This window comes from Penicillium samsonianum, assembly GCF_028829775.1.
Source record: "Penicillium samsonianum strain IBT 33392 chromosome Unknown utg000003l_segment0_segment0, whole genome shotgun sequence".
Classification (NCBI taxonomy): Eukaryota; Fungi; Ascomycota; class Eurotiomycetes; order Eurotiales; family Aspergillaceae; genus Penicillium; species Penicillium samsonianum.
Genome location: NW_026643261.1, coordinates 6,945,475 through 6,967,693, shown reverse-complemented (window position 1 = coordinate 6,967,693; position 22,219 = coordinate 6,945,475). Strand labels below are relative to the sequence as shown.

Sequence of the window (22,219 nt, the reverse complement as noted above, 5' to 3'; positions counted from 1 at the left end):
CTGTTTGTTCCAGAGTCTTGAAAGGCGGAACGCGACAAAAATCAGGCGGTAGACAGCTTTGGCAAGTACTGCCACTCCACTTTCCACTAAACAATCACCGCGCTTATCGGCTCGATTATTGGCTCCTACTTGATCTGAGATGTCTTTTTCTGCCAGGCTCAATGTTTCAAGGTTTCCTTGACGTCGAAAAAAGACCCCAAAAAAGACCCCAAGAAAGAGCCCAAGAAAGACCCCAAGGAAGAGCCCAAGAAAGACGCGATGGGGGAGATCTTTCTCGACAAGACGATTAGCCTGCTCTCGTCAGACAAACAGAAGGCCCGCTCGGATGGTTTGGCAGGTTGCTTTTTTATCTTATTCCGTCGCAGAAAGACCTGGTGCTAACTCAATTGCTAGACTTGAAGCACATCTTCCAGCAGAACAAGAAGAGCTCCAAGCTGTAGGCAGCCAACTACCCCCGAATGAACCGTGCAGGCTATCAAAGTAGCTAACTATCTTTCAACCTAGACAAACACTCAATGACAAAGCTTGCCACAAAATCTTCGAATCACTATTCCGTTTCGTCGCAGCAGAAAGGTCAATATATAATCGAGCTCAAAAGTCCACAAAAACTACTTCTGCATCCCGGCTTTCGACATGTGCTTCCGTACTCCGAATGGCTGTTGACCTCTTCCTGAAAAATTTGAGAATCAAAACAGTCCGCGCCGTCATTGACCACATTATTGAGACCATACCGGTCCCTGGGGAAGGTCTGTGGGAACCCCTGAGCCTGGACTATACCAAGTGTTTGGCATCGCTTCTACGCTACCGTCCCCATACTGAGCATCTTGACGAAGAAGACTGGGAAAACCTCGTAAGCTTTTGTCTTGCCAGTATTAGCCCCCGGGAGAACGAAGAAAGCCAATTGAGTATTCGAAGCGGTTATCGATCCGTTCCCGATGATCAAGATGCCAGCGACAGCCATTCTACCCCCTCAAGGATGACCGTCGCTCCCGCCTCAGTCAGCAGGGAAAGGCACGGTGGCAATAGAAACGTCATTGAAGAAGTTGTAATCTGTATTCAACTATTGACAAGGAGCCCGAACCCCCCTCTTCAAACTACGGCCCAAAACATACTTCACGGACTTGCGGAGTTTGTCGAGTCACCTGTGGCTGGAAATGCCCACCAGCTCGCGTTTAATAGCATCAATGCAGTCGTTACAAAAGTCATGTTTGATCAATCCGAACTTGTCCGTTCGGTTCTCTTGGGCCTGGTTCCAGTAATTCGACGCCTATGGGCCACTAAGTTACAGATTCTCAAGGAAGAGTTACTTGCCACTTTGATGCTGTCGATGATCGTCCTCGTGAACACTGCTCAAAAAGCCCCATCCGAATCTCTGGCACATGACATCGAAGGATTAGCCAGTACACTTCATTCGGAGTATGTGAGGCGGCCAGAGAAGGAGATCCTACAAATCGATGAAACAACACTTTATCACAATGAAGCATGCCGGAGCAGGCCAGTATATGGACCTTGCCTCGGAATTGCTAGATCGGAGCATAACTGGACGGTCCTTTGGCTGATTGCAGAGCTGCTCAAGCTCTCGGAGGGTATTCATATCAAGTCTGGGTCAGCACGCGAAGGTTCAAGCAAAAGGCAGCGCTTCAGTTCTGAGATCCAGGATGTATTTCGGGACTCGGTATCGGCCACAGGCACAAGGAGAATATGTGCATTACAACTCATCCCATTCCTCGAATCTGAGGTTGACATTGAGACGAAGGAGCCATTCTTCAAGCAGCTTGTTCTGAACGTCTCTGACGGCAATGACGCCGTGTCATCCTGGACGATGGTTGCTCTGACGGGGTACGTAAATCATTATTAAAAGACTCTCTGGATATGCACCCAGAAACGCCCTAACTTGAGCATAACAACAGTATTGCGAACGGGTCTACTGCCAAATCGCCTGGAATTAGGGGTCTCTGGCCACGAGTAGTCGAATTTACTACGCGTGCATTCTCATCTCCGGTGACATCGAGAGCTGCATGTAACCTAGTGAGTATGATTTTGCAGTCAGACTTATTGGATTACTCAGTAGCTATGGAGACAACGCGGTCACTCTTGACTTCTGCCAATGGACCATCTGCTATCTCGGACTCGTCTTTAAGGTTATGGGCTTCAATTGCCCGAATGAGGACACAGCTTGATCCTGGGTCAGCCCAGCAGACCTCGATACAAATATGTGGCTGGCTAAGGGAAGTTTGGGCTGGTACGAGACCCTAAAATTCTCCTTTGGTGATTCCTCTGACAGTCATTTGCAGGTTCGGTGACCGATCGCATCCAGACAGCTCGAGTAGCTGCCTATGCTCGTCCGTTGGACTTACTGGACCTTTTTTTGTCATGCACTAACCGATCCTTCGCCATTCCTCGTTGTCAAGTCACAGGACCAACGGGGCATATAGCCCGCACTTGGTTCTTTCTCCACGAGAACCACGAATTGTTGGGGTATGTTTTTGATACGAATTCTGCCCCAGCAAATCCCTGGGGTCTGCAGGAAACGTGGTCCTTGGAGCAATTCACTAGGCAGGACCCTGATGATATAGTTATCTTGGATATGCTTCGAGTGAGATCCGAGTCGTTCTTACACACATGGCACGCTATGAATGAAGAAAGATCACATATCACTCCAGATAACTTGCAAATCCTGGCGTCCTTTTGTGTTGTGGTTTCTCTCTTCATGGCATGTCTTCCTCGATCATTGCAATCTCAATCTCGATCACAAGATCTGGATCAGAACTGTCGGAGTCTGTGGGATGGTATATGCGATTTTCTGGCAGCTCACACTCACGAATCTGCTTTCATGCAATCTTGCTTGGACTTACTATCGCCGCTCATCGGTCCTTTGTCGAGTTCTGACGCACCCACTGCCATTCAGACTAGTCTTAAAGAGCTTGTTACTCCACTCTCTAAAACGCTCGAGCATTTCCGCCAGAGCTCAAAGAGTCCCTCTGCGGCCGAAGATCCTATGGATCTGGACGACCGATTCATGGCCGAAACCCCAATAGCGACTGATGACACTATTCTTACCTTGAACCGAAATTCTCTATCTGTCTTCCTTGACCCTGTCACATATCAACGCTGTGTAACCATCCAACTCTCGATATTTCTCAGAACACAAGCAGATTCTGACTCGTCATCTGTCGTTGAATACCTGACAGGCTTGGATGAAGCCGATATCCTGGCAGCCCAAGCTATTTTACCTGAAATCTTCCAGCTCTGCTCGAAATCGGAGCCCTCGGAACTGCTCTCCATCCTGGAAGATTTAGGCGAAAAGTGTCTACAGTCTTATGAAATGGAGCGGTGTGAGGCTTCACATTGTGTTTGCATCCGCATGATGACCAGCTTTGTCGACTCCTGGACAAATGGCCCTGACGATACATTGAAAGAGTCGGCTATGGACTTGTATAATTGGTTTATGGAAGTGCTCTTGACCCGAAAAAGAGCTGCCCCGAAGGTCTACATTGCCCTGGCCGAGCTCATCCAGCGGGTGATTGGCACATGCCCCTCATACGGCAATGAGCAGTCTCTTCCGTCACCACGAACGAGTTTATTCACAATCCTTCGAGAAGGTGATGTTCAGGTCAAATTCAGCGTTGCGAAATTTATCCCTGCTTTATTTGAGCGATTCCTTCTCAAAGACCACGATGCCATTTTCGATGATATATTGGAAAGCTTGCCGCGAGACCCGGAATGGATCGAGGGAATTGCGGTCCGCCTTTTTGTGCTTTCGCAGTTGGCTTCCAGATGGCACACTTTGCTGCGAAGAAGCATCTACCATCTATTTGAAACCCCAGCCCAAGTGCCACTATCACTGTGGTACGCCGAGAGATGTATGGTCTCTGTTTCTCAGACCCTTGGTCTGCAAGACGCCAAAGAACTTTTTCGGCTTTTCTCGTCTCAAATACTCTACACGTGGACCGAAACACAGAGTATCATGTCCATGCCATTTAGTATATTTGGGTATGACAGCCTACAAAACATGCTGGTGGACGTCAAAGATGAAATCGTTGGGCAAATGATGATGCGTGCCAAGGAACAGGAGACAATTGAGCTCGCGAAACACCTCCAGATTCCACATCTCGAGCTCTTGGTGACCTCTTTTCACAAGGCCGAGGCATACAGCATTGCACGAGATATCAGTACTCCTCCGGGGCAAGGTAGTCAGCCCAAAGGTGTTGAGATCCGTCTGCGGAAACTTCTCGGAGCAGACCAGTTCATGACACAAATCGAGAGCCAGTTCCCCTTAATCATTGCTGCGTTTTTCCAATCCCTCGACTACTATGACCAGATCGAACGAGCATTCTCAAAGCGTGAAAACTTCGGTTATGCGCTCGACATTCAGACGCAAATAACCAACAAGAGCACGTCTCAAAATGCACTGCCAGCAAATCAACAGCCCTCTTTTCGAGCACGCTATCTCCTGGATGAGATCGAGTTTCTTTGCAGACGCACTGGATTTGAATTTGAATCAATATGGACGCCATCACTGGTGTCTTTTGTCTGCCGTTCGTTGCTTGAATCCATACATCCCGCCCTTGGCTCGCTTCATGCTTGTTCTGTGATCCGCAAAATAAGAATCCTAGCCTGTGTGGCTGGTCCCGTCATACTTCAAGACTATCCTCTAGAGATGACACTTAGCTCTTTGCGGCCTTTCCTTGGCGACATTCATTGTTCTGAGGATGCTCTTGGGGTTTTCTGGTATCTACTCGACGCAGGGAAACCATACCTCCAGGTGACACCGGGGTTCACTGCAGGTATTGCTGTCTCAACTCTGGTCACTCTCCGCAGAATATTTTCGTCGTTACCTGAGAACACGACTCAAGAGAGTCAGTTCAGAACAGTGCAATCAAATGCAAAAGAATTCTACCAATGGCTGGTCGAGCTTCTTGGAGAGCTCCGTTCCTCTGATTGGGATACAGAGACGAAAGTATCTTTTGATCGGCTTGTCTCACTAGCTGAGAAATTCTCAACATCTGAGGACTCTTCCGGTGGACAGGTTGGGAAAGATTTGGTCTTTGAAGTTCTCAAAGACCGCGATTCTGTGAATTCGCTGTTGAGTAAGCCTGTGGCTGATCTTGTACTGTCGCTCTTATGTCCCGAATTCGAGCAGACATCCGACACTGGGAATTGGATCTCAAATGAAGATGTGGACCCCGCTTCCCACGTTGTATCTCTATGGCACACACTTCAAAACTCCAATGGAGGACCTCAGTATCGACTTTGGGCCGCTCGGGTCATCGGAAGATCCTTCGCTGCCACTGGAAAGATCGATCAATTGCTCCTGCGAGAACAGGATCTCTCACTGTTTCAATCCCCTGAGTCTTCATTGTCATCTGATATTTTCTGCCATTCTAAGGCCAGAATTCTTCGCGTGCTTTGCGATATGCTACACGTGCAAAAGCATTTTGAAGCTGGCCTGGTTGAGCGTACTTTGCAGCTGATCGTCAGCAACATCGCGAACTATCCAGATTTCCAAGGTTGCAGCGAGGTGATTCCCGAATCTCTGATGAAAGCCCTCATCTGGAACCCATACACATGTCCCGCCGTTTTACTTTCAAATTCGGAGCAGGAGAGATGCGAAAATGCAGCAACCAGCGCCTCCGGGCTGTCGGTTGCTGACTGGGCTCGCAGTGTTTCCCTGTTCTTATCGAATGCTGCTTTAGAAGACCCAGTCATTGGCTCTCTTCGCAAAGTTCTCAACATGACTCCTGGCTTAGCAGTGCAGCTGTTGCCATACGTGGTTCATGATGTTTTGCTGTCAGAAAGGGAGGATAAAGGCGAAAAAGGGGAGGTCCGAGAAGATATCTCTGCCGCTTTCCGACAGGTGTTGTGTGAGATTCGCGAGGACACATTACCTCACGCTCAGCTTTTGATCAACTGCATTCTCTACCTTCGAAACCAACCCGTGCCAGATGAGTCAACTATAGTCCAGCGCGATAAATGGCTTGATATTGACTTCGGAGAGGCATCTTTGGCTGCACATCGCTGCGGCTTGCATAAAACTTCGCTGCTTTTCCTGGAAATACAAACATCCCGAGTGGTTACGACATCTCGTCGATCATCTGTCGTTAGATACGAGCCACCGCCTGCTTTACTGCATGATGTTTTCAAAAACATTGATGACCCGGACTTGTTTTATGGCATTCAGCAGAGCTCGTCTTTGACCAGCGTCATGGAACGGCTGGAGTACGAAAGCTCCGGATTCAAAAATCTCCTGTTTCAGAGTGCAAAATACGACAGTGAAATCCAGATGTCTGACAATGCAGAATCATGCGGTGTGTTGAAGGCTTTGAATGCTACCAACCTTCAGGGTATTGCCAATACGATGCTCTCTGCCTCCTGCAGTGCAAACGATGCCCCTGTGGCCTTTGATAGCATGTTGCAAGCTGCTGCTAGTCTTCAAAAATGGGATATTCCAGTATCACCTTTGGATTCCTCCCCATCTGCTACTGTATTCCGTACATTCCAAAGTCTCAATACCTCGGGTTCTCTACTCGAGGTCACTGGCTCAATCGAAAGTGGTCTGTTGACAACACTGGGTTCTCTTCTCAAAACCAGTGGATCCGCTATTCAGTTGCGAAGCTCAATGCGCGCGTTGGGGATTATGACCGAGATCAGCGACACTTTACACTCCACGTGTTCCGAAGACATGGAGGAAGGGTGGCAGATTATTATGGCGAGAAGCAATTGGTTGAAAACCGAGAGGTGCGTGTTTGCCTTGCCAAAACTATCTACAGGATATATACTGACTGGAGCAGCTATCACGAAGTTGGAGAAATATTGTCTTGGCATGAGGCGTTGTTTTCATCAGTCAGGAAGAATGACATCCTCAAATCACGGGCAAAACTTAATCTCGGGGATTCGCGACTTCTAGAAGCGAAAGTCATTCGACAATCCTTGGAAATCACAAGAACTCATGGTATCTCCCAGGCATCGCTCAAATCTGCAATGAGTCTTTTGAAGCTTGCCGAACCGTGCGCAGCGTTAGGAATGAACATTGATGGAGCTGCGAAATTCGATCTTGCCAATGTCCTGTGGGATCAAGGAGAGATGACCGCGTCCATTCGCATGCTCCAGCAACTGAAGGGTCAGAATGACCTCCATAAGCAGGCAATCCCCCTCAGTCGGGCTGAACTTCTCGTGACTTTGGTAAGCTGAATCAGACCTTTCCAAGAAGAATTCTTTTACATAAAGTGCTAATATCATGTTTAGGGTCACCACGTTGCTGAAGCGCGGTTGGAAAAGCCTGACTCGATTCTTCAAGAGTACCTTTATCCCGCGGTTAAGGAATTGAAAGGAAGCTCCGACGGAGAAGAGGCTGGACGGGTCTATCATGGCTTTGCAACCTTTTGTGATCAGCAGCTACTGAATACTGATGGACTCGAAGATTTCAAGCGAGTGGAACAACTGCGTGATCGCAAGGAGAAAGAAGTCCTTGGCCTGGAAGATATGATGAAGAATGCCACAGGTAAGGAGAGAGAGTACTTGAAGAACTATCGGGCTAAAGCAAAGCAATGGTTCGACCTTGACGACCGCGAATATCAACGTTTGCTGCGAAGTCGGGAGGCTTTCCTACAGCAGTGCCTGGAAAATTACCTTCTCAGTCTGAGGGAAAGCGATACTTACAACAATGATGCTCTGCGTTTCTGTGCACTCTGGCTTGACAAATCAGACAGTGAGACTGCAAATTCAGCTGTTTCTCGGTATCTCAACGAGGTGCCCAGCCGGAAATTTGCACCATTGATGAATCAGCTTTCATCTCGCTTACTCGACGTCTCCGACGACTTCCAGAAATTACTCACTCAATTGGTATTCAGGATATGTGTGGAGCATCCTTTCCATGGCATGTACCAGATTTTCGCTAGCAGCAAGTCCAAGGGAGGGAAAGACCAGTCATCCCACTCGCGTTTTCGTGCTGCAAATCAACTTGTGGATCGTTTAAAGAACGATAGTCACATCGGTCAGACTTGGATTGCTGTGCACAATGTGAACATCAGCTATGTGCGATTTGCAGTTGACAAACCAGACAGCAAATACAAAAGTGGTGCTAAAGTTCCATTGAAGAGCTTGACTACTGGCCAGCGCCTTGGACAAGATGCCATCACATACAAACTCCCACCACCGACAATGAAAATCGGCCTCCGTGCAGATCGCGACTACAGTGACATTCCTACCATCACGAAATTCCACCCTGAGTTCACGATTGCTTCCGGCGTTAGCGCGCCGAAAATTGTGACTGCCGTTGCGTCCAACGGCGAGCGCTACAAGCAATTGGTAAGATATTTGAAGTCCGTCGTCAACGTTCTAACTAACAAAACAACAGTACAAGGGAGGGAATGATGACCTGCGTCAAGATGCCATCATGGAGCAAGTATTTGAGCAAGTCAGCAGCCTTCTGAAAGACCACCAACCCACACGTCAGCGGAGCTTAGGCATTCGAACATACAAAGTTCTGCCATTGACACCAAGCGCAGGAATCATTGAGTTCGTTCCGAACACGATTCCTCTGCACGACTACCTGATGCCTGCACATCAAAGGTACTTCCCGAAGGACATGAAACCAAACTCTTGCCGGAAACACATTGCCGATGTGCAGACCAAATCCTTTGAGCAACGCGTCAGAACCTACCGGCAGGTGACTGAACATTTCCATCCAGTCATGAAGTACTTCTTCATGGAGAAGTTCAACAACCCCGATGATTGGTTTAGCAAGCGGTTAGCCTACACACGCAGTACAGCTGCCATCTCTATCCTAGGTCATGTGCTCGGCCTCGGTGATCGGCATGGACATAACATCCTGCTAGATGAAAAGACCGGGGAAGTGGTGCACATCGATCTTGGTGTCGCCTTTGAGCAGGGACGTGTGCTTCCTGTTCCTGAGGTAGTACCGTTCCGGTTGACGCGTGATCTAGTTGATGGATTCGGCATCACGAAGACCGAAGGAGTTTTCCGGCGTTGTTGCGAATTCACCCTTGAAGCACTTCGGCAAGAATCGTACAGCATAATGACGATCCTTGATGTATTACGTTATGACCCGTTGTATAGTTGGACTGTCTCACCCCTTCGGGTTAAGAAAATGCAGATGCAGGACAACCAAGCCAGTGATGCACCTCCAGCTCTGCCTGGTGCAGCTGATGGTCTCGTCTCGAAGAGCGAGAACGAGAATGAACCTAGTGAAGCTGACCGTGCGTTAACTGTGGTGGCCAAAAAACTGAGTAAAACACTCAGTGTGACTGCAACTGTAAATGAATTAGTTCAGCAGGCGAGTGATGAGAAGAACCTTGCCATGTTGTATTGCGGTATGTAACCTCTTTTCTTCCCTCCTGTTTGACCACCGATCGATTTACTGACTTTCAAATAGGCTGGGCATCTTACGCATGAGCTGTGTGAGCTTTGTTGTGATAGTATGGATATCTTCCGGTGTTTTTTTTTTTTCATGTGCATATAAGGGTTAGCAACTTGATCAATGGACATAATATCTCCAAGTATAATAGGTAGGGGAGGAATTACTAGCTTGGTAGAGGACCATCTAAAAAGACCCCCTTTGTTTAGGATATCCTGATCTTCTTGGTCTGACTTTCAGAAAGACATCTAAAAGGACATCTAGGAAGTGCGGCTTCCTGAGGCCTGTCTCTCCCCCATCTATCAGGAGCTGCTTCCTTGCTTGATAGATCTTCTCTCTCTCTTCCATAGTCATGAAATTAGACAAGATACTCTTGCTCCTTACCTGGATTGGTCTTCCTTCCTCTCTCTCTCTCTTCCAGTCAACAGCTCAGCTCAATCCATGATTTTCTTTATTCTTGCTTTCTGTACAAGACAATTCACCTCGCTCAGTCTTTCAGTAGAGCGCCAAATATCATCCCTACAGTTTGAAAATGAACTCGTTCCGGAGCGAAGATGCTAAGAATAGGTTACGGGAATATGCTAACTATAGCATTGGCACCTACATGACCTATCTACTTAGTATCTGATAAGATATTAACCGAATTAGATGGCAGGGAACGACAAAGTCCGGATCGCCTCCGGGGAAACTGCTGGCGACGATGATTTCAAATATGAAAAATGGCCAAATGTGTAGACCCCAGGTAATCTCCAGGGCCAAGAACACTGTTGGGAGTATCGCCAAGTATTCAAATTGGCGTTGAATCAACCGTTTGAAGAAGATCCTGTATCAGATTTGGAATGTGACTGATGATGCGCTCGCGAATTTGTTGCTTGGAGTCCTCCATTGTGAAGATAGAAATGGGTGACTCCGTAGAATCCAATGTAAAGGATTATGCTATGAATGAGACAATGTAAATAACCGAAGCTGGGTTTCGTTCAAGGGTTGTTATCTATTTCAAAGCACACCGCTATAAATATGTAGGTACCATGTAGGTACATACTTGCTTTCCCAAATAGGAATAGCGTAGGCAGAAGCCGTTAATCGTAATCGTGTAACCCTCAACAGGCTGTTAACCTTCGAACTCTACCCATGGACCTACAGAATCTTAACCATAGATGTATCCAAGAGAGTTCTCCGTTTTATCAACACAGCGGCAAGGGATGAGTCCTAACCCGGAAAGGGACATAGCACATTGTATTTATAAAATGTACGTGATCATCGATGAGAGGACCTTGGGGGTTCTCCGATGTATATAAAACCTTCTCAGCCTTCTATCTCCTAAGTTTTCTCTATAATATACTACTTTGACTCCAGTGTTCTTTCCCGCAATGGATGCAGATAAGAACAGACGCATGCAGCTTAATGGAACCGAGGTCCTTCCATGACTCCGCATCTCACCCCTCAATTCCCAGGAACACATTATTATAATATATGACTGAATAGCCAGCTTCCTCGGTATGCACAGCGTGCATCTGGGTACAAACTGCATTAGCCAGCGTGTGCAAATGATCCGTTGATCCGATGGGCCTCAAACCCCGCTATTCGACCCAGGACCTTTCTCCACATTTGATCTACTTCTCCTCTTTTATTACTTGGCGAGAGATGGGATAATTTACTTAAGACCCATTCCAGCATTTGATTAAGCATTTTCTCCGCAGGCATCTCTCCAGCGCTGAAAACCCAATTGAAATTGATTTCATACTTCAGTATCCGACCTCATTTCGATCTATCACCAGCAATCAGTCATTATGGCCGCTCCTGAAATCCCCGCCAAGCAGAAGGCCGTCATTTACGACCAGCCTGGGACGGTTTCAACAAAGGTTGTGGAATTAGATGTTCCAGAGCCTGGTACCGGCGAGGTTCTGATTAATTTGTATGTCTTATCGCGATTATCGTACTAGAATTACTGACAATGATAGAACACACTCGGGCGTGTGCCACTCGGACTTTAGTATCATGACCAACAAAGTATGCGCACATCCAATTCTCCCCATGTCTCGAGTACTGACTAATACCTCCCAGTGGAGCATGTTCCCAAACCCAACTCTGCCGGGCCAAGTGGGCGGCCACGAAGGTGTCGGCAAGGTAGTGAAGCTTGGTGCAGGCACTGAATCCTCGAACCTGAAGATCGGAGATCGAGTCGGCGTCAAGTGGGTTTCCAGCGCATGTGGGCACTGCCGTACGTATACCATTTACTGTCCTCAACAACCCAAATATACACCTCGAACTTAACATCATCCCCATCCAGAACCCTGCCAAGCCAGCGCCGACGGGCTGTGCTTCAACCAGAAAGTCTCCGGCTACTACACGCCCGGAACATTCCAGCAATACACACTAGGACCCGCAAACTACGTAACCCCCATCCCAGACGGTCTCGACTCCGCCTCAGCAGCGCCCCTCCTCTGCGCCGGCGTAACCGTATACTCCGCCCTGAAGCGCAGCAACGCGAGGCCCGGACAATGGGTCATAATCTCCGGCGCCGGCGGCGGCCTCGGCCACCTCGCAGTGCAGCTCGCGAGCCGGGGAATGGGCCTGCGGGTAATCGGCATCGACCACGGCAGCAAAGAGGAACTAGTCAAGGAATCCGGGGCGGAGCATTTCGTGGATATCACGCAGTTCCCGAGGGACGATAATGGCGCCGCGCTGACGAAGCATGTTCATTCGCTGGCGGATGGGCTGGGCGCTCACGCGGCGATTGTCTGTACGGCTGTGAATGCGGCGTATGCGCAGGCGTTGCCGTTGCTGCGTTTTAATGGTACGCTTGTCTGCGTCGGCATGCCGGAAAATGACCCGCAGGCTATTGCGACGGCGTTCCCGATTTCGATGGTTGGCAAGCAGTGGACTATTACGGGGTCGGCGGTTGGGAGTCGGAGGGAGGCTATTGAGACTATGGAGTTTGCTGCTAGGGGTGTTATTAAGGTGCATTATCGGACGGAGAAGATGGATGCTTTGACTGAGGTGTTCAAGGAGATCGAGGAGGGGAAGCTGCAGGGTCGGGTTGTGTTGGATCTTTCTGCATGAATTCTGTGTGTGTGTGGCATATTGAATCTGATTACATCTTGTTTGCGACTATGAATATTTTGTGTATGCTCCTGTAGAAAATAATTGGTTGGTCGAGATGCAACGTTATGGCTGGGATATATAAATTTCCTCCGGCAACTACCATATTCGATAATTTTGAAATTTCGCACCAATTGAGTGGGGGTTTCTTGTCGAAACCACCGAGGATAATCTATATTCATTCAAGATTTTTCTACACCAAAAGAATGTAAAGGAAAGCCCAAAAAAAGGCATTCTCTATTGGAGGAATTAAATAGATGAAACAAAAAAGAAGTGACCGACGCAGGGATCGAACCTGCAATCTCTTGATTCGTAGTCAAGCGCCTTGCCATTGGGCCAGCCGGCCGTGCTGTTATTATACAATTTTTCCCATATGTGCATTATAAGCCAGAGAGATCCACCTGGCCATGTGCCGGAAGTAAGTTACACGCCCTAGATCAAGAAAAGACACACTCCATGCAAAATCATATCAAAATGTGCATTCCAAGGTGTATATCCACCGAGGGCATTTCTGTAGGAAAAGCTGATGCTCTTTGTCCCTTACATTAACTCGCAGCAGTCGAAACTGGCGTACGATCAGGGACAAGACATACATATTGTCATGAATAGAGAGTATTTTCGGTGTTTGGATGATATTCTTTGAATTAGTTAATACGATTGACTTTTATACTCATGGAAACCTACCTCCAGGAGATATCACTGTAGGATTTACTACAGGAATTCCTGTCTCAACACTAGTCACACTCCGCAGAAAACGAGTGTTACGCAGAGCGTCGGACGACTCGACCATGGTGCACCATGGGCAAAACGCCGTTGTTGGGAGTGATGCTGGATTTTCTCTAATTGATAGAATGGATCAAATAGAGAAGAATATTGTTGAGGATAAAAGGCAGAGAGAAAACGTCTTGTTTGTTTTTACTTTCACAACCTTATAACATGGCCCATCCAACCACTATTCAAGGATTTATTTTGGAATTCTTAAAATACAAATAGAAATAGAGTCTCAGTTTTGATTTCGATTTTGTATAAAGCCTGTCGTGGTAAACAAAAGATTAGGCCATCAAGTGGTCCAATGACCTCGTCAAGCAATGGTAGCAAAAGCCCGCCACGAGCAAATAGCTATATCAACTCTCAAGAGCTGACTTGTTATCGAAACCGAAAAGACACAAATGTTCCTTCTCAAAACACCAAAAAAATCCACATAAAACGCATAGTAACCAATCTTGTCTAGCATTCATCCAAATTATTACAGTTAGACTTCGCTTTCTTTCCCCCGTGGCAGTCTCAACCGCTGTAGAAGACCTGTTACATCCACATCGTCCCCAGATATCTCTTCAAGCTGATCACTCTGACCTGCCACAGAACCGGGTTGAGGGCTCAGAGATGTGCGCTCAGTCGACACCGCCGGATCGTAGAAGCCAATATAGCCAATACGGTACCGAGAAGCGATAGACCCCCGTCTAGCCCGTGAACGAAGTTGAGCGCAATCATCGCCATAGTCCCTCGACTCCGAATGGTCGGGGGTCTCAATCTGGTCCTGGGAAGTGACAGACTCCCGTCTAGCCGGTGAATGGGGCTGAGCGAAATCATCTCCATGATTCATGGACTCAACATGATCAGGATTTTCAATCCAGTGCTGGGAAGTGAGAGGCAGCCAAGTCGCCGAGATATCTCCCGTTGTCTCGACACAATCCCAAAAGGCATCCTGCCTTCGAGCGGAACCAGAAAGATACGCATTGCAATCTGTGAACAGGACATTCCATAGTTTAAACAGCTCTCGTACATCCGCCTTATTAGCCAGCTCTTGTATACGCTCCCATCTTGGCTGCAGATCTTCTAAGCAGGATTTCTTGAATTTAACAGATAGCACCGCCAACTGCTCCAGCGGCGTTTCTGCGTGCTTAATGAGACTGAAGTGTTCGTAATCAACATGGTTTTCTATAAGTTCAAAGATGACCTGCAGTTTTGTTTGAATGCTTTCGTATGTGCGCATCTGCTTCCAGTATTGGTCCACGATCGAGGATAGTTCGATGAAGTCATCCTCTCCAAGATCCACGATGGATTTTGCTTCGGGTCGGACCGTGGAAACGTGTGGTTTCTCGGGTTCGTGGAGCTCGGGGTAGTACTCACTTGGGGCATCGGGATTGCAGTACTTCCAAACTCCTTCTTTTCGGGCGTGTTTTTCGATCTCATTCTTCCATGATTTCCAGTTCGTGCGAGTGAGAATCTCGGGGCGTTCTTGTAGATCTCGTCGCATGTTCATTTTTTTGCCTGGATATTCTTTTGTGGCAACTTGTAGGTAAGTGTGTTGAACTGGGACTTCGAGTGGTGGTTTAATTGTGAGTCAACCGACAAAAGAGGTACCGAAATAGGTGTCGGAGGTCATCCGTAGCCCTGGAGATCCAAGTTTGATAAGTCAAACCTTGGGATGTAATGTTGACGGTAACACTACCACCTCGGGAAGCGATCAACCAAGTTAATCACATTTATCAATTTGGCACTTCTCCTAAACGTTGGTGACTAACGGGAGCTAATTATATATGGCGTAAATGTTCTATAGTATGTTACGAGCTATGTCTTCAAGAAAGAGTACTGAACTCAAAATACTAGTGTTAGAGATGGGGAGAAAAAGGAAGCAAGATCTTGAATCAACCACGGAGAGTTGATATGCCATAGATCTATGCAAACAATGCAAACCACCGAGCTCTTGCTCAGCGAAGCAAACAAACCTTGGAAGAACAAAGAAAACAAAAACGATCCCTGGCATGTGATAAACCAGATCGTGAAATAGTACAGTGATGGCAATCGTACCTCTCGGGGTAAAAGACCTTCTCAGTAATCTATGTGTATTTCAGGGTTTGAACAAATCTAATTGTTGGAGCTACTAGCTAAGGAGAGAGAGAAGAAGAAGAGGAATCATGATCTATTCAATCTATCGAAAACAGGGGACTTATACCCTGACAAACAAAGACAGGACTCAGTCTGCGAACAAATGGAGGCATCAATGAGATGACTATGTAGACAAAGGCATCCACGGGATAACTGTTATTGTCTGATATCACACTTTAATAAGCAAGTGTGGCCGAGTGGTTAAGTTTAGAATTTCCTGATGTCCTCTTAAACTGAATCACACTAACAAAATCAACAGGCGCTGTGTTTAGGTATCTCATGATTACAAATCCGCAGTTCTCCGGAGCGTGAGTTCGTACGTGTGCTTCGTATTGTTAAACATACGCTAGTGCCTTTCGGTATTACAATTAGCTTCTCTTTCTATATATTTTTTCTATATAAATAAGCCTTAAGCGATCTAGAAAGGCCGCTAAGAGAGACAAAGGCACCGATTAGAATATTCCGACAGAAATCTGGCAGTACGACAATAACTATATGTTATTTTCAATGGTAACCGTGCCAAGCGCCCAATACACCTGCCGGGTATTGGTGCGCCCCAGCAGATGCAAGATTTCCACCAGATGGAAAATTCTAGAAATTAGGTATCTTTTGTATGACTTACCTATACCAAAGGTACTTAGGCACCCCGTAGGCATAACATACATTTTCTCGGCCCTCAAACTAGTTAGGGAAGATATAAGAAGATATATATATAGTGTAAAGGAAGTCTATATTATTTAACCAAACTTGGGTAAGGAATATTAAGTATACTAAAATAAAGAAAGTATCTAGTATATTTCTACCATATAGCCTTCATATAGCGTCATTTTTAAATTATTCTTCTTCTTCCATATTAGATACTAAGAATTAATACTACCATTAAATTAATTAAGCTAGACTTGTACTATATATTCGTACACTTTCTATTACTTTAGCTGGTTCGAGGGCTCAGAAAATGTATGTTATGCCTACGGGGTGCCTAAGTACCTTTGGTATAGGTAAGTCATACAAAAGATACCTAATTTCTAGAATTTTGCATCTGGTGGAAATCTTGCATCTGCTGGGGCGCACCAATACCCGGCAGGTGTATTGGGCGCTTGGCACTGTTGTACAACTCTCTAACTAACTAAAATGACAAAAACGAGAATTTCAACGGACAGGATTACCGAGGAATCTCATCTCTATGCGGCCTTCTACTGGGCCATACACTACCGATCAGCGATGGAGACGGGAACTGAACATGATGTCCTCATTTCGAAGGTGAAAGAGTTCATCTTCTCAGAGGATGACGAAACATCGTTAGCATTCGAAGTCTGGCTAGAAACAGTGCAGCTCGCCTCAACTTTGTTACCAAACCACCACAGACTAAAGAAAGTGCTGAACGCTCTTATGAGCGACAGTATGACTCCACTATTAATTGCGTGTATATATGGTCTAGAGGATGTTTTGCCTCTCCTCGTGGAGAAGGAAGACTTTGATGCTGACGTGAGAAACCTGCTTGGTCATACTGCATTATATCTTGCCGCATCTTCGGGCGGGTCGTGTTGATTACACGCTTTCAAGCCTAATGTCACGGCAAGGAGGGGGATCTGGTAGCAAACCTTCTATTTACGAGGTTTCCTACGTCAGTGACGGGTATCGTTCTCAGGGCGAGCGAGTCAAGATATACGAGGAAACAGACGTGCAGTCTCCTGCATACGAGCTCGAAGAGATATTCCGAGAGGCGCAAGGCCTATCCGAGTCAGAGTTCCAACGAGAGCATCCCAGTCAATCAGAGATCAGAGACATGTATACGCAATAAGTCAAATGGGAGAGTGCACCGCAGTATCATTGTTCAACATATGATACATGACAGAGAGAAGCTGGAAATTGGCGTGGAAGACATCGGACAGGCTTTATTGCGAGCTGCTCAGACTGGCCAGGCTGGACTTGTCGAAAAACATTTTGTCGAATGGTATTGATCTATGGTTCAATATTCAGGGTGCATAGGAACGTGCAGCCTGGCATGGGCATATTTCTACGATTGAGCATTTGCTCAAGTATGTGGAAATCAACGATCAAAAGGAGACCGAGCGCCTGACGGCATTTGAATCAACCTGCTCCGAGAAAAGTACATACTGGCTAGACGGAAACCCCCCGCCCCCCCGGGGAAGTACCTATTCAGATGCTACTTGGCTGAATTTGAACACCTGGAAGGAGATTTGCCAACTGGAAGATCCCAAGGTAACGTTATGCAATGATCGACTGAAGGTCTCTCTCTGCCTGCTAATAACCATCCTTTCCAGAAGATAATTGTTACCAAATTCGCGCTTCCAATTGTTCTTTCTGGGTGTCATGGAGGCAAGTCATCCAGTGTGATATGTGGCCTACAATTGGTCACTAGAGCTCAGAGGAAAATCCTAAAAGAGATTGCAGTGCAGAAGGCAGCGATCTTTGATAGTGCAGACGTTATCAGGTCCTTATTCCAAACAGGTCATATGTTTGAACCGTCGACGCTTCGTTAAGCGCTTCTCGCAGCAGCAAATTCGAGCGCGAATTCGGCATTTCTTCTCATTATCAAGGAGGAGCAAATCAAGCAACTGTGGGATAAAGCCTACGACAGTCTGTTGAGAGCCGCAGTCAGCGACCATATGCAATCCGCGGTGCAATACATTGTCGAAATTGCCCCCCAACGCATCATTCGCCGAACATTCAAGGATTTGTTAATCTCTGCTGCATCGAATGGCAATATTTCCACGCTTGACATTGTCAAACTATACAACACCATTGCAACAGGTGTCCACCTACACCCACCAAGACAAGTCCACCTACACCCACCAAGACAAGCCCACCCTATAAGCTAAACACAGCACTAAGCACACTAAGCATACTAGCCCCCAATGTATCCAGGAACACAGCCGTGTGCACGGCCCAATATTGACTTTCACGGCCTAAACTCGGCTTGGAGCTGAGTATGTAATCCTAGTCGCGCAGAGCATCAATCCCTGTCCAAAACGTTGAAACTTGGGAAACGTGGCATGATAATATCCACCTTTGAGTCTTCACGTGGAATCCTATGGCCTAATACACAAACTCCCACAGCCAACCTAGGTAATATACAGTCCACGACGGGTACATATGGAGCGTGAATATCTAATCGTAGGACGAAGACAGTACACCGCATTTTCAAGGCACGTTATCGGTGAGCGTTTACCGAATATAACTTGTGCATTGGGCGTGGATTGAGGGGCTGATTTGGAATTTGGAATTGAGATGCCGTGTGGTCCCCATAGTTATATTCGTACCCAAATAAAAAGTAGATACATACATAATACTCCGTAGATCATCGGATGTGCGAAGCGATTGGACGGATCCAAATCTCGAGATCTACCTAGGTAAATTTGGAATTATGTATCCATGGACAACTTTCAGTCTTAATCTGGGCAATATATTTTGGTTTTGCTGATTCGTGTGCTTTGTTCGGGGAGCAAAAAAAAAAAAAAGAAAATCAAAAAATCCACGAGGCATTTCCAAAGTGTGGTTGACCCACATTCTATGGAGAATTTGTTCCATGGTTCGACCTCGTGAATCGGGCTAGCTCATCCCTTCTGGGTGGGTGATAGCGGTGACACCCGGCTCACGAGGCCGGACCGTGGACGTGGGGTCCCAAAACCGTTGTGCTGGGTTTGGGAATGACGACATGTTATCATAGGACTTGTATTTTGCTTTCAACATGATCATGGGAATTGATGGTTCCAGTGGTTTTGAAAACTTTGTCTGCGCTGCCTGTAGGTAACGATTGTAACGATTGTATATGAAAATGGCTATGGCAATACTAACGGCTCTCATGATCATATATAGTAGACACCAAAAGACGTAAAACGAATGACATGACCGAGAAGCAAAATAGAACCGGAGCGATTCGTCGCTGATGAAACGTAAAGACACGATGCAGCGGGGTATTGCAATGAATGAACACGATGGCCTCCCAGAACAAGATAACAAACATATGTATAAAAAAAGATCAGAGAACTATTCAGCGGGTTCGTTTTGAGTATCCCCCGGAATTGCCATTCCCAGCCGCCGGTCGCTTTTGTCCAGATCCCATAGCAGCAGCAGCAGCAGCAGCGGCAGATTCAGCGATACGGACCAACGATCCTAGATGGATGAGATATGGCTTCGGGGCACGGTTGACTTCGATCTTGCGGAGGATGTCGCGCAGGCGGTTGGCGCACTGGTGGAGGTCCACCGGCGGCAGGGTATCAAGCGCGTGAAGGACAAAGTGCCGCGCGTCTGTTTCGGAGTCTGTTTCGACCGACCCGATGAGCAAGTGATATAGATTGCGCTGGTCCTCGTCTTCGCCGTGGAAGGACTGGCGGCCCATGGGATTGCCTTCGAGGGGATCATTATTGCGAGCCACAACTGACTCCAAAAGAGACACGAGGGCTTCGGCGGCGCCTTCTGAGCCGTGTGGGGCACGCGCTGCGATGTTGACTTCAATCCGGGATAAAGAACGCTGGAGCTGTGCTACAACGTCGTTGATATCTATGCCTAGGCCTGGGCTCACGGGGTTCGCGGGCAACTCGCCGGTTGTGCAGTATCGGTCGAAGTCGTTGAGTAGTCGGCGTGACTGCTCTTGTACTTTGTCGAAGTAGATGGCCGCACACGCGCCTGCGGGCATCGCCTTGCAGAGGCTGCTGAAAACCCCGTCGTCGTGCACTGCAAGCCGGAACATCGTCGCTTCGAAATCTCCCTGGACCACCAGCTGCTCGGCCGTTCGTGATTGCTCGGGTGTCTCCGTCAAGTCCCGGCGGGTGTCTTCTGGAAGAGTCCGATTGAACGCAGAGAAGATGTCCCGGACCTTTTCTGTCCGCGACATCCCATCCTCATCCTCCCGTAGGTACTGCCACTTGAGCTGTGTTGCAACCGACCCCAGGTTACCCTTCAGTAGATCCTCGATGCGAGGGAGGCGGTCCGGACGTCCGTCTGCAGTCAATGTCACCTCCGTCAACCGAGGCGTGGGGAGGAGGCAACCGTGCAGTTGGTCGACGAGCCACTGTTCAGGGGATGGGGGTTAGTATTGGCAGTATAAGCCCTTCAGCCTTTAAGCTTTCCTTCCCCAAAAGGCATACTCACAAAGATGTGCTGGCACGCCCCGTCCGGTCGATCCTGGAAGACCGCGCAAGTGCAGGTAGACGAGTCCCCGCCAATGTGCACCTGTGGCAGATCCGACAGCTGGAAGTCATACCCGGCGGGAGTAGAGCGACAGTTGACAACATCAAAACGGCCAGTCAAGCCCACCAAGGCCCTGGCTTCCGACTCGGAATCTAGTTGGCTGAGGTCATAGGTAATGCCGGAGGTTGCGAGGACGGAGGCGCTATTCGATTCGGACTGTTCGTCATCGGTGCTTTCTTCATCGTCGTCCTCCTCCTCTTCTCCATCACTGGAGCTCTCTGAAGATTTATTGTCCTCTCCATGATCACCGTCGTCACCGGAAGAGCCCGACCGCCCCGCGCGGGCCGCTCTAGCAGGCAGGGCTGTATCTGGCATGTTTCGACCAATGGACAGCCTGTGAAATTGCCCTGTTGGAGCGGACATGACGAAAAGAAAAGGGAGAAGACAGGCTTCCCCTAAGGAAATTCAAAGAGGGGCTACAGAATGCGTAGAACGTATTTTCCCACACGGTGGACTTTCGTAGACTCACAGAGTTCTCCCGACCCATGGACGGAAGCGGGTACACTGAACCATGGAACGGGCTTCCCTGGCGCCCGCTTTAAATAATCAGGGGCCATTGAAGAGACACTATGCTTTTCATGCTTTTGTCATTTCGACTGCGCAAAATAATTGTATCTCCGACCTTTCAGGGGCGGAGAAAGCGGTGTTTTGGATTTGCAAGGTTTTTTTTTCTCTTCCAACAGCGGTTAGTGAGAGGTGAATGCTCAGGTGGCAAAGAGGGGGGGAAATTTGGAGGCTCAATTGGATGTACCGCAGGAGAGAAAGGAAGGGGTGATGTCTCAACAAGGCTGCGCCGTTTATTCCTACCTAGTACCATCTCATAGGATCAGCATCATCGCGCAGCGCACAGACATCCACTAACGGAGGATCTTTTGGAAAGATCTGGGGTTTAGTGGCTAGCACCCGAGAACAGAGTGTGGCCCCGGCATGGCTACGGCGGTCCCCGGGGGACACAGGGCCGTATCTCGTAAAGATGCTGCGCTGTTTTTGTCTGAGAGCAATGCATGCAACTGGAAAGAATGTAAGTTGGAATCGACATAAAGTTAAAATCTCGGTATGTTGTATGTTGATCCCCGAGAGTTGCAAGGTGGCTGAATCTACAGTTGGCCAATGCAAAGCTTGCATCTCGTATCTGTAGGTGCAGACGCTGTTGGCGATATAGATATTGACCCTGACGCAGGGAAAAAGGACAGGGACACCGCGGAAGCTGGGCAGATAACGGGGATAGGCACTGTACTCCCCGTACAATACAAGATAAAACCCAAACTATACCTTACAACGTAGAGGTACAAGCAGCGATCGCCGCCCGAGCACCCGAAGGCAAATTAGAAATTGTTTCGAAGTTCCAGAACAGCATGACTCGGACCCGCCATTCAGATAAGTTCCTTTTCCTTGGCCATGATTGCACCACGGTATTTTCCGTAGTGGAGAATTGCTAGGATGCCATGGCTCTCGGATGGTCGGGCACCCGAGGCTCTTTTTTGTCCAGGTGCCACACAGTCCACGCGACAACCATGCCCCAAAAACAAAGAAACAAAGAAAGCGCAGTAAAACCCCTGTTCATCAACATGGTTGAATGTGACAGACCATTCCAAACGCGGATGGTGACTGGCCTCTTGGCAGACATGGAGAGAACCC

General features: G+C 47.8%; 6 protein-coding genes across 6 annotated transcripts; 4 read left to right on the top strand and 2 right to left on the bottom strand.

The window, feature by feature from the left end:
• Positions 1–258: 258 nt before the first annotated feature.
• Positions 259–9,414, top strand: atmA (DNA-binding protein kinase TEL1; the record flags this gene model as incomplete). Its single annotated transcript, XM_057279050.1, has 9 exons — positions 259–328; positions 394–436; positions 505–1,839; positions 1,911–2,242; positions 2,295–6,738; positions 6,792–7,182; positions 7,246–8,307; positions 8,357–9,332; positions 9,395–9,414. 9 exons carry the CDS (start codon positions 259–261, stop codon positions 9,412–9,414), a joined length of 8,673 nt encoding a protein of 2,890 aa, XP_057138660.1.
• A 1,619-nt stretch (positions 9,415–11,033) lies between these two features.
• On the top strand, positions 11,034–12,471 carry N7471_006330 (zinc-dependent alcohol dehydrogenase). Its single transcript, XM_057279049.1, has 4 exons — positions 11,034–11,291; positions 11,338–11,386; positions 11,441–11,597; positions 11,667–12,471. Exons 1-4 carry the CDS (start codon positions 11,167–11,169, stop codon positions 12,437–12,439), a joined length of 1,104 nt encoding a protein of 367 aa, XP_057138659.1. The 5' UTR covers positions 11,034–11,166; the 3' UTR covers positions 12,440–12,471.
• Positions 12,472–13,730: 1,259 nt separating this feature from the next.
• On the bottom strand, positions 13,731–14,735 carry N7471_006329 (uncharacterized protein; the record flags this gene model as incomplete). The annotated part of the gene is made up of 1 exon (XM_057279048.1): positions 13,731–14,735. One exon carries the CDS (start codon positions 14,733–14,735, stop codon positions 13,731–13,733), a length of 1,005 nt encoding a protein of 334 aa, XP_057138658.1.
• A 1,853-nt stretch (positions 14,736–16,588) lies between these two features.
• Positions 16,589–16,915, top strand: N7471_006328 (uncharacterized protein; the record flags this gene model as incomplete). The annotated part of the gene is made up of 1 exon (XM_057279047.1): positions 16,589–16,915. The coding sequence occupies one exon, from the start codon at positions 16,589–16,591 to the stop codon at positions 16,913–16,915; it is 327 nt and encodes a 108-aa protein (XP_057138657.1).
• A 19-nt stretch (positions 16,916–16,934) lies between these two features.
• N7471_006327 (uncharacterized protein) lies at positions 16,935–17,328 on the top strand (the record flags this gene model as incomplete). The annotated part of the gene is made up of 2 exons (XM_057279046.1): positions 16,935–17,155; positions 17,223–17,328. 2 exons carry the CDS (start codon positions 16,935–16,937, stop codon positions 17,326–17,328), a joined length of 327 nt encoding a protein of 108 aa, XP_057138656.1.
• Positions 17,329–19,382: 2,054 nt separating this feature from the next.
• Positions 19,383–20,944, bottom strand: N7471_006326 (uncharacterized protein; the record flags this gene model as incomplete). Its single annotated transcript, XM_057279045.1, has 2 exons — positions 19,383–20,402; positions 20,483–20,944. 2 exons carry the CDS (start codon positions 20,942–20,944, stop codon positions 19,383–19,385), a joined length of 1,482 nt encoding a protein of 493 aa, XP_057138655.1.
• Positions 20,945–22,219: the final 1,275 nt, after the last annotated feature.